Here is an 18235-nt window from a genome sequence, read left to right as displayed (position 1 = left end):
TTCAGAGTTATTTTGAGTGATTAATTAATGTCATTTGGATACGAGGTACTCGATTCTGTTTGCAGTTCAAGAGGATCTAAACATCTCAAGTAAGTTCGAGGTGCTATGTGATGCGAGGTAGAATTCCCTAATTAAACAAAATGAAATTGAAGTTTAATTATAATTCTACCGAGATATTATACTAGCACTGAAGGACTTTCCTCCCAGATTTCTGCTAACAAAAAGGTTCAATGCTGATACCCTCCCGCTGCTAATCGGCTAACTCAGGTAAGAAAGGCGCATTTTCTTCTAATTTATTGATCTAAATGCGCAAGAAATGGCGCCAACATCATGAAGAGAACATTGTCCAGATTGTACTCTTTTGCAGGTCGACTTCCTTTGTACAATGATAAAACGACGGGAGGGTCTCTAAGTTTACAAACGTCCAATGTTAAACACGTACATAATTACAGATGTACATCAATCTCATGAACATCGATTTTTTATGGAGTCATATGGTGTCACCTCCCCGCTTTTCAAATCTGCATAGCCGGGCAAGTCATCCCCCACCTTTCCCCCAGCCCCGATTTCCTCTCCCCCAATTCCCAGCACATTTCACGGCACTGGCGTTTTCATTTTAAAGCATTAGTTACTTACTTAGATTTGACATGTTTCCAGTCAGGCAAAAACCGTTTTTCGATATGTTAATACATACAGTAACCGTTTGGGGCAGGACATAAAGAGAAATACCAATAAAATGATGTTCAATCAGGTTTTACTGTTTCATTAACAACAAATTCGTTTGGCGAAACAATTCAATCAACTTACAATCACAGTATAATAAAAAAGGATATAATCCAAGGATTGATCAAGGAACACACAACAATAGCTTAAGATTGCGCAAAGAATATGGCCAGTCGGCAAAGCAAAACAATCTATTTTCAGTCTTTGGAAATTGAAGTCTAGTCTATCTCTGGACCTCCAGTTCTCTACCGCTGACTGAGCTGAAAATTCCCAGGTCAGGCAACTTGTCGGACACTTGAAGGCAGACGCAGTCTCCCGTCTCCTTCAACAGGTTCACTCCACTCCAGTATAGTCTTAGGCACTACCACTCGTCTATTGCAATTGGGTTTGCTACCAGGAGAAGCCAGGAGGTTGTTACCAGACATCAACCCGGTGAACAGTTAATTGTTCATGTGTCCTGCTCAATGAGATTCCAAGATGTTGTCACATGTGTACATATATCCGATAATCTGAGAGCCAACAGTATGCTGAATAGCACAAATGGATTATGAAAACACCCGATCAATCGATGATTTGAACAAAAGTGAACCTCACGACACGATCTCTCTGGACAACTTGAAAAAAAAAAGCTTTCAGCGATAACCAACTTTAAATGAACAACGGCGAGATGAGTTTTTCTCGACCGCTAGAGGACGCTATTTACTTTACCGCACGCGAGTCCTGAAAATTAGGCGGTTACATTACCACTGTTGGCTTTATTTATTTTGGCGACTTTTCAAAACGAGAATAATTTCTGTAGCCAAAGGAAGAATGTTTACAACGAGGTTATAGCCCACATTAAGACGTCTGGTGTGCCATGCTCCTGTAGGCTTAGGGCCTACCAGCAAAATTTTCTACGTGTAAAGTTTGAAAGACAACAAGTGGACAGTGGCAAATTATAGCCCACATTAAAAATTATATAAGACATCTGGTGTGTCATGCTCCTGTAGGCTTAGGGCCTACCAGCAAAATTTTCTACGTGTAAAGTTTGAAAGACAGCAAGTGGATAGTGGCAAACCGTCAATTCACAGCAATTGTTGCGGGTATCGTAAAATGCTATTTTAGGCTATTCTAGTCTAGGAAATTGAACTAATGCTTGTACATGTAATGGGAGAACAGTAAAGTCTTGTTGTGTTGAGGCTGTTTTGCAAACATTGCATTTCATCTGCACTTGAGCGTGGAAAAGAGAGGAAGTATTCTGATATTTGCTGGTGCGGACAATTCAGATGCAGAAATCCCGTGGCCGGCTGTTTCGCTTCCCCTGAAGAACATTCAACTTCTTTTCGTTAATCGTTAGACACGCGCGGCAGCATGAATCTTACGGGGTGTGTGTCGATGGTGCTTTTTGGTCTCTTCGCTGCCGTTATGACTGTCAGCCGATGCGAAGATATCGTGCGCCCGAAGTTCAAATTCCTGGCGTACACAGGAGCAGAGGACGGCAGTCATCACATGCAGAACATAGATGTGGCAAAAGGCTTGATAAAGCAAGGACACGAGGTCACGTTCCTGCTCAGCAGCAGCTGCACTAAATGGCTCCACACAAGCGATTCTCGTCTCTTCGACTTCATCGTCTACCGATCTTCTCTTACCCCCGACCAACGCCGGGAAATCTCAGAGGAGTTCTCACTCCATGCTATGCGGGGGGAAATGCGCAGTCTATTGGGTGTCTTTAAGATTTCTCTCCGGGAAGCTGCGAGAAGCAGCGACGACCACAAGGGGCGTCCAAGACCGCTGAATTTGTTTGCAAGCGAGTGTGATGATCTGTTAGGGGATACCGACACCATTCGCACCATGCAAGCGAGAGGATTCGATATGTTGATTGGTGATGATCTCACATGGTGCAATCCGCTACTTGCCAAGAAGCTAGGGATCCGGTTTGTGTTGTATGGGTCCACTGCAATGAAGCCAGCTAAACTTCAGTTATTGTGAGCATTACATGTACAACCCACCATTAAGTACATAGTCTGGGACGTACATGGTAGCCCCTGACTCTAGGACCAGTCTGACGGACTACTTCTGTGGTAGTCCAGTAGAATGACCCTATGGGGCTAAACCGAAGCCAGCCAGAAAAGGCTAAATCCTAGATTTGTAAAAGGCGCTTCTTGACTCACACTTTCAGTTTTTACTTTGCTAATCATGTTTCGGGTTCAACGATGGCTTATAGCTCAATAAACAGGGATCACCATAAAGGTAGCTTGAGTGATTGGATAACTTCATTAACGAGTAATTAAATTACTAGTGCACTTTCAAATTCAATCCTGTGACGTCATTACACTTTAAACCAAACCCCCTTCACATAACTATGTGAAGGTACCATTTAGTTAGCTTGTATGTAATCATTGGCCTGGTGCCTGGTCGTGTAGGACGAGGTCACTTACGAACTGCTTGGCCACTTACGAATTGACCATTGATTTTCATTTAATTAAAGGAGGTCGATGGAATTATTCTGTCGCGGTAAAATCAACACAGCTTGTGAATACAAAATGGAGACGTGATGCACAAAATCTCAGACAAACTTTCCAAAATTCCATAGGTATGACTCAGAGGCGTGGATAACTCGTAAACGGACAGGTCATGTAAAAACTCGAAATGTATTTGACCAGTTATAAAATGACTGATTCGCTGGTCTTTCACTTTCAGCTTAATTAGAACTCATGTTTACGGTTATTCATTTTTTCCATTTTCAATATTCCTGAAGATACGGTCTACCGAATTTCCCGGCTTACATACCGGAGCGCCAGCTAGATTTTACGGACAATATGACTTTTATTCAGCGAGTTCGCAACACGCTGATGAGCACGCTGCACAGAGCCCTCTACTGGTTGCAGATACAGGGTTACTCCCGCCTGCAAGAGAAGCACGGTATCGCTACCCACACATCCACTCTTGAGCTGATGGCGGGGGCAGAGTTGTGGATAATGTCCATGGATTTCTTGTTAGAGTTCCCACGACCGCTGCAACCCAACGTCATTCTCACAGCGCACCCGTCCATCGGCCTGCTCGGCGATCAGGAGGTGAGTGTATTTTGCTGTGCAAACGAACTCTCCGCTGTATAAAGAGCAAAACAGTAGATGGTCGGTGATCTTTCGACCAATCAAAGCCGCGATTTATGTCCGACAGGGGATGCACGAAGTCCGACATTCGTGCACGTGAGACGCATCAGGGCAAGGGGTTTTTTGTTTTGTTTTGAATAATTGTATGGTTCTCATTTCCTACCGACTGTATTTTTGGTCTCCAACCTAAAAAAACCAACTTTTTTTTTCTACTGACTAAGAAGATCCTGCCCCAAAAACGTTACTTGTGATTTAATACCTGGGTCAGTACAAAAACAGAGCTGAAAATGGACATGAGCCATTATGATTCAGCCCAAACATCAAAGTACGACAGCCGAAATCCACGGTACAGCATCAATACCACATCACAGCGAGCGTGCAGCATGAACAGAGTTTTATGTACAGTATATGTACTACACACTGATCAGCATACATGTACACTGCACGCACGAACACGACGTCTGGACACTGACTCGAACAAGCTGAGTTACGCTGTTGACAGCAGCATGGTACCCGCGGCATTCTTTCACATTTGACTTGCTAAAGTCAAGCAGATTTTTCTTACTAACAATATGGATAAAACCATACCCCCACTTAGAATGCCACCTTTTTTCCTGGTGAAATAGATTATTTTGCAACAAAATGTGAACATTGACAATGGAGAAAAGCACAAAACCTCCCCAACACCACTCCGCATCCTTGTTAGTATACAGTAATAGTGAGACTGAAACAAATTTATCGCTATAGTCACCGTAGTAACGCTTGTTCCATAAACTGTTCTCGAGTTCTTGAAAATCCAACTACTGTATGTATACTCAAAGAATATTTCTTAGTTCCAACAAGAAGGAAAAACACTCATGGGGATCAATATTAAAACAAGGGACAAGTAAATGGGTAAATTCAAGAAATGTTTTCGTGTCCCTATCACATCTGACATGTAATTTTGTAAGTTCATATGATTTTGTAAGTTCAGAACACATTTTCTAATTTTCAAGAGTGATGAATTAATGCAAATTACCTGCAAAACAAATACTAAGTAATAGTTATATATTGTATATTGACAACGACATTTCGCTTTGTTATTCGGTCTTGTTTCCGAAGATACCGGAGGATCAATTGGCGTTTATTAATGACGCAAACGACGCCGGCGTGGTCCTGTTCTCTCTCGGTACCCACGTGAATAAGATGGAGGTGACACGTGCCGAGATGCTCGCGCGGAGCCTGGCCAAGCTACCTCAGCGAGTGGTATGGCATTTCCCTGGTGACACGTCGAAGCTCCCCCTAGGCAACAACACCAAGGTTGTGCAGTGGATGCCAATGCAGAAGATAATGGGTCGGTGTATTAACTTTTACCCTTCCCCGTTGGTGGCGGTCGCTGTTTTGCTGTCCCTATTTACTGATGTCCTGCCACTGACCCTTCTCTTGGTTGATATGAACCACTGTCCTACACAAGTTACAGTAGGAGCATTTACTGAGGAGGCTTGCATTAGTCTTGGTACAAGACGTTCTTAGCGCCGTTTTAACCCTGCAAGACCGACGTTGCAATTGCATTGGTACCCACACATACAGTGCACCCGTACACACATTGAACACCTGTTACGCAAACGTACGCCACTCACAAACATAGATACACACCTCAGGGACCACAGTCTTACGCGTACAGCCATGATTTTGTAAAGTATGGGCAAACAATGGGCGAAACGGTGAATGACAGCGCGTCCAGTGCGCGGTACGCGCAACGCACTTAAAGTGCCTGTAGGTTATTTGTTTACATACGCTTCGATATACGTGCACCTTTTTGCTTTTCGGTACTGCTTTATCTTCTTTTCAAATGTTGCAACCGCATTGTTTTGAATCCCTGTGGGCCAGCTGAAATAAATAGAGGATTGTTTACAAGAGAGCGTTACGTACATGTTCACAAACCTGACTTGTACATGAACCGCCCCGCAAAAAGAATTTGCCCAGAGCCCAGAGCCTCGACTCCATGGGCTGCGTGCGCGTTCCTTCACTAACCCCTGATCGTGTGAAGCTGAAGAGCATTCAGAATGAATACACATAAACGCAATCTAAGTCAATCGCACGCGTATTTCAAAAGCTACACGCTCGCGCCCCTGTATTCTCCTGCAGGTCATGCACGCGTAAATCTGCGTTGTGCGTAAACATACTGACTAAAGACCTAATTTAAATATCACAAATTATAGTAAGATATTTAAATTATAAAAAATACCAGGGGTTAGATCAAGCAAGGCAAGGTGGGAACCAACATGGCGCGGCAAGCTCGTACCCATGGGAACGAGGTTGGCCAGAGCAGTATAAGCCGCATTTCACCAAATGGTGGTATTTCTGCGCGCGAGCTCATTATTATTTGGGGATCCCAAGGGTTTTTTACAATAAGACATTCCATAATCAGGAGGGATCATACAAAATATGAATGCAAAATACTGCTACCCGGTCGGGCCAGCCCACGTCAGCGAGCTTTAGAAGGCCGGCGACGCCGATCCGTTTTGGCAACAGTTTACCGCCTGGCCCGCAGCACAGCGCTTCGCAGCAACTACACCCAAGCGCCAGTTTCATCCTCGACGAACGGGGACAATAAGAACTGGGCAGACACAGCTCATACAGGGCCACACCTTTTCTTTATTCCCAACGACAAGCGCCTTCACAAAGGCGCTTCGCCTAAGTTACAGCTATACCGTTCTCCGGCACAACAACGTTAAGAATTTACAATGAATGTGAATTACTGATTCTTTTAGGATTTGAAATGGACAATCATTAAAATTGACTAATATGAGCGTGACAATGTGATTAGCAGTCAGTAAGGTGAACTAGGCTATGCCTCGATTATTTGCACTACTATGTCCAACTCACACTTGAGTACCGTATTTGTTTCCCGCGCTTTTAATACACACACTAAACCGTTAACAAACGAGAAGAGAGCAAATCACGCCTGCTATGCTGCGTGTTTTTATGGGGGTCTACTAGGTTTAACTGGTACACTGAAACAACCATACAAACATAAACACCTAACCGCCGGGAACCATCGATGGTACACTTGAATTCGGAAAACTGGTATCGATACTGCAATGCGTTAAAATATGATTACAGAATAAGATTGTCGCACAAAACACTGCCGCATTCAGTGGTAACAGACAAACTGCATATATAAGGCGTATTCAATTTTTGGAAAATGTTTCTATATTTTAAATAGATTTTCTTCGTTTTGATCCATTTTTACAGCGACACCAACGACTGAGGTGATATTATAGGATGCATTCCACCAAATGGTTGTATAAGCCCCTTAAAATTGAAATTAAAAGTTATTTTCTGGCCATTATCTTGAATTCCAAGTGAAAAAAAACGGAGGCCAACCTCATTCCAAGAGTGGACAGGCGGCGCTCTTTCGGTCGGATTTTTCACTCTTTTCTATGGGCGCATATTTGGAATGGTGTTGCAACCACGAATGGCTCTGCAGTTGTTCACGTTGAAGCGCCCTCTATCGGTTAATCGCGGTGGAGGTGATGAATCGCGATCCACAACACAGCCGTACAAAGGACGTCTTCGACCTAGACTAAGTTAGCACTCCAGTGATGAAACACTGTCACCGAGAGCTTGTGAGCACAGCTCACCAGCAGGGTCAGATGGGACTTGAACCCAAGACGTTTAGTATATGTGTACAGCGCATGCATGCACCATTCGATTACTGTCAAATCGAATGAGATATTAATTATGTGCGGTATCTGCTGCGAGCGGAACAAAAGAGGGCGTTTTTTTGGTACTCACCACAGACACATAGTCGAGTTCGGGCGGCCTGTTCTTGACACGAGTTTCTTGTTCTCGTGCGAGAGATGGCTTTCAAAGCTATAGAAAATGGGAAGTTTTGCAAAATTTAACATTAACTATTTTCCGTAAAACAGAAATGAATGTTCCTGTTTATATAGAAAAAAATCGGCCCATCCAAACATTAACTCTCGAATAACGTAGCCTACATGGACGCCGCCACGTTAAATGTTGCTTGTCACTAACTACCAGCGATAACCAGTTGTTTGTTCCTGGCGTTCGAGCGGCCGACCCGCGAACAACAAATCGAACTGTTCGTGAACATACGGGAACAAGCCGCCCGAACTCGGCCATTAACACATAGACCACCAACCTTGTGCGTATAACTGTGATTTTAAAAAGCGTGGGCAAACAGTTGGCGAAATAATGGGCAGCAACGCGTTCAGTGCAAATCGCGCGAATCGTGCGAATTACACATGCTCCAAAAATACCTTCCCTTTTTGCTCTTTGGTACTGATATCTCTTGTTTTCAAATGTTGCAACCGCAATGTTTAGAATCGGCAAGGGCCAGATTAAGTAAACAATAACAATCGAAAAACGGCTTAATAGAATTTTATAGCTGGAATTTCCTATCCGCATAAATTCCCTATCCGCTCCGAGCGGATCGAAAGAAGGCATGTTTTTTGGCACTCACCGCAAAGGTGCGCCAGGAGGCGCACAAGTATGCACGTTGGCCTTGGACGGGGAGCTCGCTGAGTACGCGTAACTAATTTACTCCGGCATTTACAGGGAACCATGGAACCGGAACTTAACGCGCAACTTCAGCCAACGTTCAGTCAATGGGAGCCTGCAAATCGTGGCGTTTCCGCCTTTGTGACACTTACGAACCGGACAGCCAATCAGCGTCATTTTCGTATCCTACACGACCAGGGCTAGTGAAGGAACGCGCACGCAGCCCACGGAGTGGAGGATGCCCCGCCAGTTTATGTGTTTATAAGGCTATGGTACTTATTCGTGCAAGAAACCACTTGGAAAACTTACTACCATCTGTCTTTCTTTTGCCGCGGGGGGGGGGGGGTGCACGTCAATTCGGGACGGATAGCGATAGCTCACTTCCTGCTATTTATTTTTACAGCCGTCAAAATGTTATTTTCACAATAGCCCACCCTAACGTGAAGGCGGTGTTGTGCCATGGTGGCTCCGGAATGCTCCACGAGGCGATTTGGTTTGGTCTACCTGTTGTTGGTATCCCGTTGTTTGGCGACCAGTTCGACAACATGAACCGCGCGGTTTGCAAGGGCATAGCCGTCTCGTTGGATCTGTTCGACATGACAGAAGAAAGTCTCCATCATGCAGTCAACCGCGTCATCCACGATCCAAGGTATTTTTTTTGCTTTCCTGTTTTGCTTTTGGAACCTGCATCAAAAGTCGTGTTCAGAAATCGGCAGTTTTGAACCTCAGAGTGTTTTCACTTGTCACATTTCTTGGATATTTCTGTGATTATTTCCTATAGTATTTCCTTTTGTTTTCTATTTTTGAACAGCAGATTGTCTAACTGTTTTTTCTACTTTAAACTGTTAAAAAGATAAGCAAAGAAATTGACTGGAGTGGAATTTGAACCTTGACCTCTGGAATACTGTACCAGTGCTCTACCACCTGAGCAATCCAGCCCTACGTTGGTGGCTCTTCCCAAGATCTGTTCGGGGGGCGCTAGCAAGAGGTCATTAAACCTGAAACACCATGTAGCCAGGGATCACACCCCAATGACACGATAAATCGTTACTTTTCTCTTCGGTTTCTCCTCTTCAGCTTTCGCAGAAAGGTGGCAAAGCTTTCGGAAATTCTCCACGACGAACCTCTGATCCCCACCGATAAGGCAGCCCACTGGATCAGTCACGTGACCAGGTTTGGCGGAGAGCACCTGCAACCTCGAGGCGCCAGCCTCGGCTTTGTCGAGAGAAACCTGCTGGACGTGGGGGTTGTTCTAGCGGCCGCCGGTTGCTTTGCGTTGTGGCTGGGTGCATGGATATGCCAAAAATCCGGCAGTATGGCTGTTTGCTTTTGTTCAAAACTGTTCAAAAGGCTGAAAAGTTGGGAAAGGGTTTAAACTCGTCTTAATGAAGAACAATAAACCGTTCACGCAAGTAGCCAATTCCACATGTTCTATTGAGGCCGATATGATTAAATAGTTAAGAATTTGTTTTCAAATTATCTTTAAAAAGTGTTGACATGCAGGGTATAAACTGTCATGTAGTCATACGAATATGTTATCTGTTTTGTTTTTAATTACCATTGAATTTTTCCACGGCACCTTTCCTGAAATAATTGTGTTATTTCTATGGGTGGAACCCTCACTGATAGCTGTGGCGCCCTCACTCCGCGAAGCCGAGTGTCCCCGTAATAGCTGTGGCGCCCTCATTCCGCGAAGCTGCCTGTCTCCATCTGGCTTCACACATTCAGATACAATTTATCACAAATTTTAATTATTCTAAATATAAACTGACACAAATGGATCATTCCAACACACCTTTTGACCTTAGGTCTTTAGAATCTGATAAAAATTGCTGAGCTTGTAGACATTATCAATAATAATAATAAATACTTGCCTATTTGTAGCGGAATCCACCCGTCCGTATGCTGTGAAATGTCCAATGCTGTGAAAGGATTTAAACAGGCCTCCGGTTTTTCTCCTTAATAAAATGAAGAACACTATAAATCGTTAACTCAAGTAGTCAAATTTTACGTGTTCTATGAGGTCTATATGATTAAAATAGTTAAGAATGTGATTTCAAATTATCTAAAAAAGAAAAGTGTTGACATGCAGGGTATAAACTGTTTTGTAGTCATACGAATATGTTTTCTGTTTTGTTTATATTTACCAGTGACTTTTTCCTGAAATTATAGGCGTTTTATTTCTATGGGTGGAACCCTATTCTGATAGCTGTGGCGCCCTCACTCCACGAAGCCGAGTGTCCCCGCGATAGCTGTGGCGCCCTCACTCCGCGAAGCTGCCTGTCTCCATCTGGCTTTTACATTCAGATACAATTTATCACAAGTGTTAATTATTCAAAATATAAACTGACATGAATGTGTGAAATGAGCTGTTGTTTTGTTGCTATATTATTTTTACTTTAAAGTTCCCAGGAAGAAACGTCTACTTCATTTTCAATTCAAGGTTTTTAATTAATTAAGAAGAAATCAATGACGGCCCACTTTCTCAGCTGTAAAATCGGAAATTGTTATAGTATTTTTCATCCCAGCATTTAGATTGTACAATGTTGTACCAAGCAGAAAAGCAGGTGGTAACTTTTTGGCTGCCTATGTAAAATTTGCAGAAAAGTGGAATTCACGGTTGTGAAAACGTTCGATTCACCTTTCTGCTCACCTGAAAGGAGAAAAACAGCTTTGGTAAAATCTGCTTTTCCGGTATCCAAAAATCAGAAAGAGAACGAACAGTTGTCATCACAAAACTGTGAGACTCGCTGGCTGTAATCGGTAACACAAAATACGAGCTAAACCTCCGTCGCCAGGAATTTATTAAACCTGACCTGAATCACCAGTTTACCAGCCTTTGTTCGCCCATATAGCGTCTGCTGTTCGGTGATAACCTCTCTCAACAATGCAAAGACATTCAAAAGACGAATAAACTTGGCCAAAAATCTGGCAAGCAGAAAAGTTCTTTCACTAATCCAAAGCAAAGTCACTCAAAACAGCGCTACAGACGGGATGCAAAATCACCCCGCCCATCAGGTCAGACTCGACAGGGTTATTTAAACTACTCGCGCCCTCAAACGTGGCAGAGAAAGAAACCGACGGGTGGGCGACGGCCAACTTTGACCAAGTAAACCCAAGCAACCTTTGTTATACCTGTTTTACATACAAAGTGTGGACATTCCTTTGTTCTCCTGTGGTTAAGGAAACTTGAGGAAAATTCTCCTTTTTCTCCAACTAGGATAACTCCTTCGAGCTGGATTTTCGATGAAGATTTCCTGGACTGTTCCTCTTCAATTTGCCACAGATATAAACCTTTACCCCAAAAATGCCCCAGAAACTGTTTTTCAGAGAGGGGAAAACATAGTGTGGACGTGTGCGAGTCCACACAACGCCCTCATACCCTACATTGAACTTCTTTTGTGCAGAGGTCCACACTATGTATGCCACGCCTGCACAGGGTGAGTAAGCACCAATGTGATTTTATCACTCAAAATTCAGTAGACTCGGTAACTTTGTCGCCGAATGGCGCGAAATAACGTCGCACCAATGAGTTCTGGACGCTGTCCAACATTACCACATTGAATTTGCCACACTCCCAGCGCAAACGCATTTACCAAAAGAAATATGCTTTTCGGAGCATGAACCTACCATGATAACTGATGAGGTTGCGAAATTACTCCAAAAGGGGGCTATTGGCTGTCGAAACATCCAACACGAACAATTCTTATCTAACATTTTTCTGAGGCCTCAGAAAGATGTGTCATTTCGCCCCATTATTAATTTGGAAGGCTTAAATGCTTCTGTAGCTTACCACCATTTCAAAATGGAAACGATTCGGGATGCTATTCAACTACTTCGGCCAAAGGAGTACATGGCATCCATTGATCTTGTAGAAGCCAGACGATATATAACCTTGTAGCCGCATTCTGTTCTTCACCCGGGAGCTGGCCTTTATTATGATTATTTACTTCCTTATGAATATGTACTAGCTTCCCTCCGTTTATCCAATCAGCTCCCGAATTGTTAGTCTATATTTATGCACATGTTTTTTTCCCTGCACGCACCCTCTCCGGCCGAGTATGCACACTTTCCCCCTCTCTCTCGCTTTCACCTCACCACGGCCGGCGGTCAGTTTATTCATTGTGCCGTTTTTATCCGCAAATTTCGCCTACTATTAGCCCGGTCTGGGAACCTGTTTAGTGTACTGCCGTTTCCACTTTGCGCACTAGTCCATTGGAATTTCTTTTGGAGGTGAACTTCCTATACTTTGGAGAAGATTTGACCAGCGCGTACCACGTACGTACTTTTACTGTGATTTGGCGGTAGCTGGAGTGTCAAGTTTCGCTACTCTCGTTCCTGTAATGCTGCACTGTTGTTGGAGTCGTCTTCATGTAGCTGTTTTCGTGTAGTGCCGGACCCACTGTTCGCTGGATGCACCACCATGATACACGCGTTTCCCGCTGAGTGACGCTGTTCTCCGGTTGTCGTCTTTCTTGTTTGTCGCGGTGTAAACGTCGAACTTTCCGCTTAATCATTTTTACCGCCTTTTCTTTCGGACCACTCACCGGATTGATCTCGATCAACGAACATTCTTCGGACATCTTAGAGGACTGCAGCTAATCGGACAAGTGTTGATTGTTCTCATTTTTTTGTCTTATTCGTTTTGTTTTTTTTTTGGTGTGTGCTCAAAACTCTGCCATGCCGTTTTTCTTGCATGTGCCTATTACGAGACGTACCTCATCTTGGTGGAGTTTAATATTGTAAATATTGTAGTACCCTGATAGCGTATACCCATATATCGTTCCGGAGTTTCTTTGTAAGTTGAAACCACTTGTTACAAATTTTGGCCCACCTAACGTGTCTTATAAACCATGATCACAGCTAACACCGTGCCCTCGTTGAGTGATACTCGTACTCATGTACACGCTGTTTATATTGTGACCTTAAAGAGTTCAGCGAGATATCCTGGGACTGTGGTGCGTCATAAGCAAGACTAGTATTCTTTTGCATTAAATTAATAAATTTATTTTGTTTTGTTTGTTGACGTAAATATCTGTCCAGTGCGTCTTTGCTTGTGGGCCCGTATCTAAGTTTAAAAAATAATGTAGGGTGCCTTCCGATTCCTTTTAATTACGACATTGATGTAACCATTTAACCCGAGCCAACCGTAAAAATCGCCCCCTACAATCTAAAAGATGCCTATTTTTAAGTCCCGATTGCCCAAGAGCAGCGCAAATTCCTGCGATTCACCTTGTAAGACAAAGTTCACGAAATTACCTGCCTCCCTTTTGGCCTATGGCTTGACCCCCCTGGGTATTTACAAAGGTCATGAAGCCTATGCTAGCGTATCTGAGACAAATGGGTCACGAATAACGTGACTACATAGATGACTCGCTACTTGTAGGGCTAACGGCCAAAGAATGTGCTGACAATGTGCAAGCCAGAGCTGCCCTCACTCAACGTCTCTGGTTCTTGATCAATACCAAGAAATCAGTCTTAACACCAACCCAAGATATCGTTTTTCTTGGTTTTCGTCTTAATTCAGAAAGCATGACCATATCATTTCCTCCATGCAAGGTGGAAAACACCCTTGCAGCAATCCGCCAACTTACTAAGATGGAGTCCCCGAAAATTCGGGATGTTACTAGAATTGTTGGGTTATTAGTGTCCTGTGAACTAGCCGTTCCGTTTGGACCTTTTACAGACTTACCATCGAAAATGAGAAAAACAAAATGTTTGCCGTCAGTGGAGGAAACTTTGATGCCAAAATGGTGTTCTCTGACCAAGCCAACTCTGATTTACAGTGGTGGTCAATAACCCTACCGTCATCGATGCATAGACACACGCCTGATTATACGATAAAAATTGATGCCTCAAATTAAGGCTTAGGTGCTCACTGCGCCAGTCGTTTGGTGGGAGCAAATGGTCCCGCTGGGAAACTGTTTATCACATTAATTATCTTGAACTTAAGGCTTGCTTTCCTAGACATACAATCATTCTTTGCCGGCCAAAATGGAATCGTAGTTCATCTAATCCAGACAATGCCACGGCAGTAGCCTATCTGAAACACTTTGGAGGCTCAAAATCCGAATTGTTGAATTCTTTACCCAGGGAAATTTGGTTCTGGTGTATGCATCGCAATATCTGCCTTACTGCATCACACCTCCCCGGCTCACAAAACACTGGAGCCGATTATGCTTCCCGTCATTTCAAGGACGATTTGGAATGGAAACTTGACCCGGGTGTCTGTCAGAAAATAATAGACATTTTCCCCGCACCTGATATCGATTTATTTGACTCCAGGCTGAACCACCAAGTGTGTTTGTATGTTTCCTTGCGACCAGATCCAGGCACAACGCATGTAGACGCGTGTACACTCAAGTGGTCTACTTTTAAATGTCGTATTGTGATGCGGACAACGTCTAGGTTTCACTGTTGAAAAGGTAAACAAAATGTGTTATGTCGAAACGGTGCGTCCATTTGCATTTGCCTCAATACATCGTTCCCATCGTGACGCTGAGTAGAACGGCCAACTCAGCAGACTTTACTCCCATCAAACTCGAGTAGCCTGGAATAGCTGAAATATTCCGAAAAGAAGGCATTAGTTGGTGTCATACTGCTTCCGATTTCTTGAAGGCTCTTTTTACACTCCACTGGGCTACTCCCCGCACGAAGTTGGCTATTTATTTGAGTCTTATCAGTCTGAAAATTGCCCAAATCCCTAGATTGTGGTGTAAAGGGAAAATACATTACTTATTACATCTACTTAGGTTGTTGCCACATGACAATGACGTCTCACATCAACCCTCCTCCATTATTTATTTGCTAGACAAAGCTGAAAAACATTAGTACATGTATATGTAACGATCAAGTTATTTCGTGCTCAAAGTACTTCAAAAATCACTAACAACTTTGAAAACTTAGAAGTCCAAAGTGGTAACAAAGTCAATAAAACAACGTTAACGGTTGCTTGAGACAAAATTAAGCTCGAGATTTCTGGAAATCATTATGCTGTCATCTACAAATTTTGTTCCCCCCCACACTTGTCCTAAAATTCCTCACTTAAACAAGGGCCGGGCTAGCTAGACATCCTCCAGAACTCCGTTTAAGTACACACCATTTCTAATACCTCAAATCGCTAATGGGCCTTCCACACCCAGAGGCTAACATATGAAAAGTACTCAGAGATGTGCTAACATCGTTACATTTGTTACAGTCTTGGATATACGTAGTTTTAACTGAGCGTATTTTTGTCTGTTGTGTTCTATTCATATTCAGGCTCAATGAATTGTTCCTTTTCTAAGAACGCTGAGTAGAACATGGCACCCAACAGACTTTACTCCTGTCAATCTTGAGTGGCCTGACACAGCTGACATATCCCCAAAATGGAAGGCATGAAATGATACTGCTTCCTATTTTTTTAATGCTCGTTTTGTCTACACTTCCATGGGGTCACTCCCCGCGCAAAGTAGGGTTTCTTTACTTGAGCATTATGTTTGAAAATTGTCCACATCCGGAAATTGTGGTGTAATCGCAAAAGATATTACTTATTATTTCCATTTAGTTTCTTGCCACATGGCGCTGACGTCTCAGCTCAACCCATGATGATCTAGCGGGTTTGCGCGGCACCCGCTAGTGTAAGTCAACGCATGTGGCGTGCTGATGGTCGCCACTTTTACTGTCTTCCTCTGATTGTATACAGCGCCCTCTACCGAATTTAACTTTTACTGGTCGAGTTCAGGCGGTCCGTTCTTGACACGGATTTCGTGTTCTCGCGCTCGAACGGCGGGAACAAGACCCGAGATTACTGTTCTCGGAACAGGTTCACACACCACCTCCTCGTCGGGATTTCACACAAGCACACGGAAAAGCGCGTGAGATTTGATTTTTGAACAGCCGGAAAAAGTACCAATAATGGCTTTACAAAGCCGACAACAATGGAAAGTTTTGACAGAAATGAATTTTTTTTATGGAAAAGAACTTAGCCCATTTATCCAACATTAACTACCGAAGAATGCACAAAGACGCTGCCATGTTGCATGTTGCTTGCCACAAATAACTACTAGCGTTAATAACCGGTTGTACATTTCCGGCGTTCGAGCGATCGACCCACGAACAACAAATCGAGCTGTTCGTGTACAAACGAGAACAAGCTGCCCGAACTCAGCCACTGTGTTTAATTTTCTGGATGTACTGTACATGCCATTCCGATATGTAAGATTCTGAATGGTAGTTGGGCGTTTGTAACATTAACCGTCAATCTGTAAACCTTATCTTACTAGATTACGATGTCTCCAAGCTGATAACTGTAGGATTCATTTTGTGGAAAGAGGTTACGGTTTTGATTTATGAGGGGAATTCTGGGGTAAAACAACCACGGCTACTTCAAGGTCCGTGTCAATGTCGGAAAATCAGATAAAAAGGCGCATTTTCTTCTAATTTATCGATCTAAATTCACAAGAAATGGCGTCAGCATCATGAAGAGAACATTGTCCAGATTGTACTCTTTTGCAGGTCGACTTCCTTTGTACAATGATAAAACGACGGGAGGGTCTCTAAGTTTACAAACGCCCAATTTTAAACATGTACATAATTACAGATGTACATCAATCTCATGAACATCGATTTTTTATGGAGTCATATGGTGTCACCTCCCCGCTTTTCAAATCTGCATAGCCGGGCAAGTCATCCCCCACCTTTCCCCCAGCCCCGATTTCCTCTCCCCCAATTCCCAGCACATTTTACGGCACTGGCGTTTTCATTTTAAAGCATTAGTTACTTACTTAGATTTGAAATGTTTCCAGTCAGGCAAAAACCGTTTTTCGATATGTTAATACATACAGTAACCGTTTGGGGCAGGACATAAAGAGAAATACCAATAAAATGATGTTCAATCAGGTTTTACTGTTTCATTAACAACAAATTCGTTTGGCGAAACAATTCAATCAACTTACAATAATAGTTTAATACAAAAGGATGTGATCCAAAGATTGCTTAATTAAGGAACACACAAAAATAGCCTAAGATTGCGCAAAGAATATGGCCAGTCGGCAAAGCAAAACAATCTATTTTCAGTCTTTGGAAATTGAAGTCTAGTCTCTGGACCTCCAGTTCTCTACCGCTGACTGAGCTGAAAATTCCCAGGTCAGTCAACTTGTCGGACATTTGAAGGCAGACGCAGTCTCTCGTCTCCTTCAACAGGTTCACTCCACTCCAGTATAGTCTTAGGCACTACCACTCGTCTATTGCAATTGGGTTTGCTACCAGGAGAAGCCAGGAGGTTGTTACCAGACATCAACCCGGTGAACAGTTAATTGTTCATGTGTCCTGCTCAATGAGATTCCAAGATGTTGTCACATGTGTACATATATCCGATAATCTGAGAGCCAACAGTATGCTGAATAGCACAAATGGATTATGAAAACACCCGATCATTCGATGATTTGAACAAAAGTGAACCTCACGACACGATCTCTCTGGACAACTTGGAAAAAAGCTTTCAGCGATAACCAACTTAAAATGAACAACGGCGAGATGAGTTTTTCTCGACCGTTACAGGGCGCTATTTACTTTTCCGCACGCAAGTCTGGAAAATTAAGCGGTTACATTACCACTGTTGGCTTAATTTGTTTTGGAGACTTTTCAAGACGAGAATAATTTCTGTAGCAAAAGGAACAATATTTACAACGAGTTTATAGCCCTCGTTAAGGCAACTGGTGTGCCGTGCTCCTGTAGGCTTAGGGCCTACCAGCAAAATTTTCTACGTGTACAGTTTGAAAGACAGCAAGTGGACAGTGGCAAACGGTCAATTCACAGCAATTGTTGCAGGTATTGTAAAATGCTATTTTATTCTATTCTAGTCTAGGAAACTTGAACTTATGCTAGTACATGTAATGGGGAAACAGTAAAGTCTTGTTGTGTTAAGGCTG

The 18235-nt window shown here is 43.2% G+C and overlaps 1 protein-coding gene across 1 annotated transcript; it reads left to right on the top strand.

Annotated features, from left to right (window-relative positions):
• The first annotated feature begins 1827 nt into the window (after positions 1–1827).
• Positions 1828–10689, top strand: LOC110976680 (2-hydroxyacylsphingosine 1-beta-galactosyltransferase-like). Its single transcript, XM_087141624.1, has 5 exons — positions 1828–2687; positions 3461–3776; positions 4917–5148; positions 8754–8973; positions 9402–10689. The coding sequence occupies exons 1-5, from the start codon at positions 2074–2076 to the stop codon at positions 9697–9699; spliced, it is 1680 nt and encodes a 559-aa protein (XP_086997750.1). The 5' UTR covers positions 1828–2073; the 3' UTR covers positions 9700–10689.
• The last annotated feature ends 7546 nt before the right edge of the window (positions 10690–18235 follow it).

This window comes from Acanthaster planci, linkage group LG09 (genome assembly GCF_054643075.1).
Source record: "Acanthaster planci isolate LZ-2023a linkage group LG09, COTS_SCS, whole genome shotgun sequence".
Lineage (NCBI taxonomy): Eukaryota > Metazoa > Echinodermata > Asteroidea > Valvatida > Acanthasteridae > Acanthaster > Acanthaster planci.
The sequence above is the reverse complement of the archived record's forward strand: the minus strand, read 5'-3'. Positions and strand labels throughout refer to the sequence as shown.

What these genes read in the sequence shown, in the direction of transcription:
- LOC110976680 (XM_087141624.1), top strand. Translation starts at nt 2,074, where the DNA reads ATGAATCTTACGGGGTGTGTGTCGATGGTGCTTTTTGGTCTCTTCGCT. An exon ending in GCCTGCTCGGCGATCAGGAG is followed by an intron (nt 3,777 to 4,916) that starts GTGAGTGTATTT and finishes TTGTTTCCGAAG; the next exon opens with ATACCGGAGGATCAATTGGC. An exon ending in CGCGTCATCCACGATCCAAG is followed by an intron (nt 8,974 to 9,401) that starts GTATTTTTTTTG and finishes TCTCCTCTTCAG; the next exon opens with CTTTCGCAGAAAGGTGGCAA.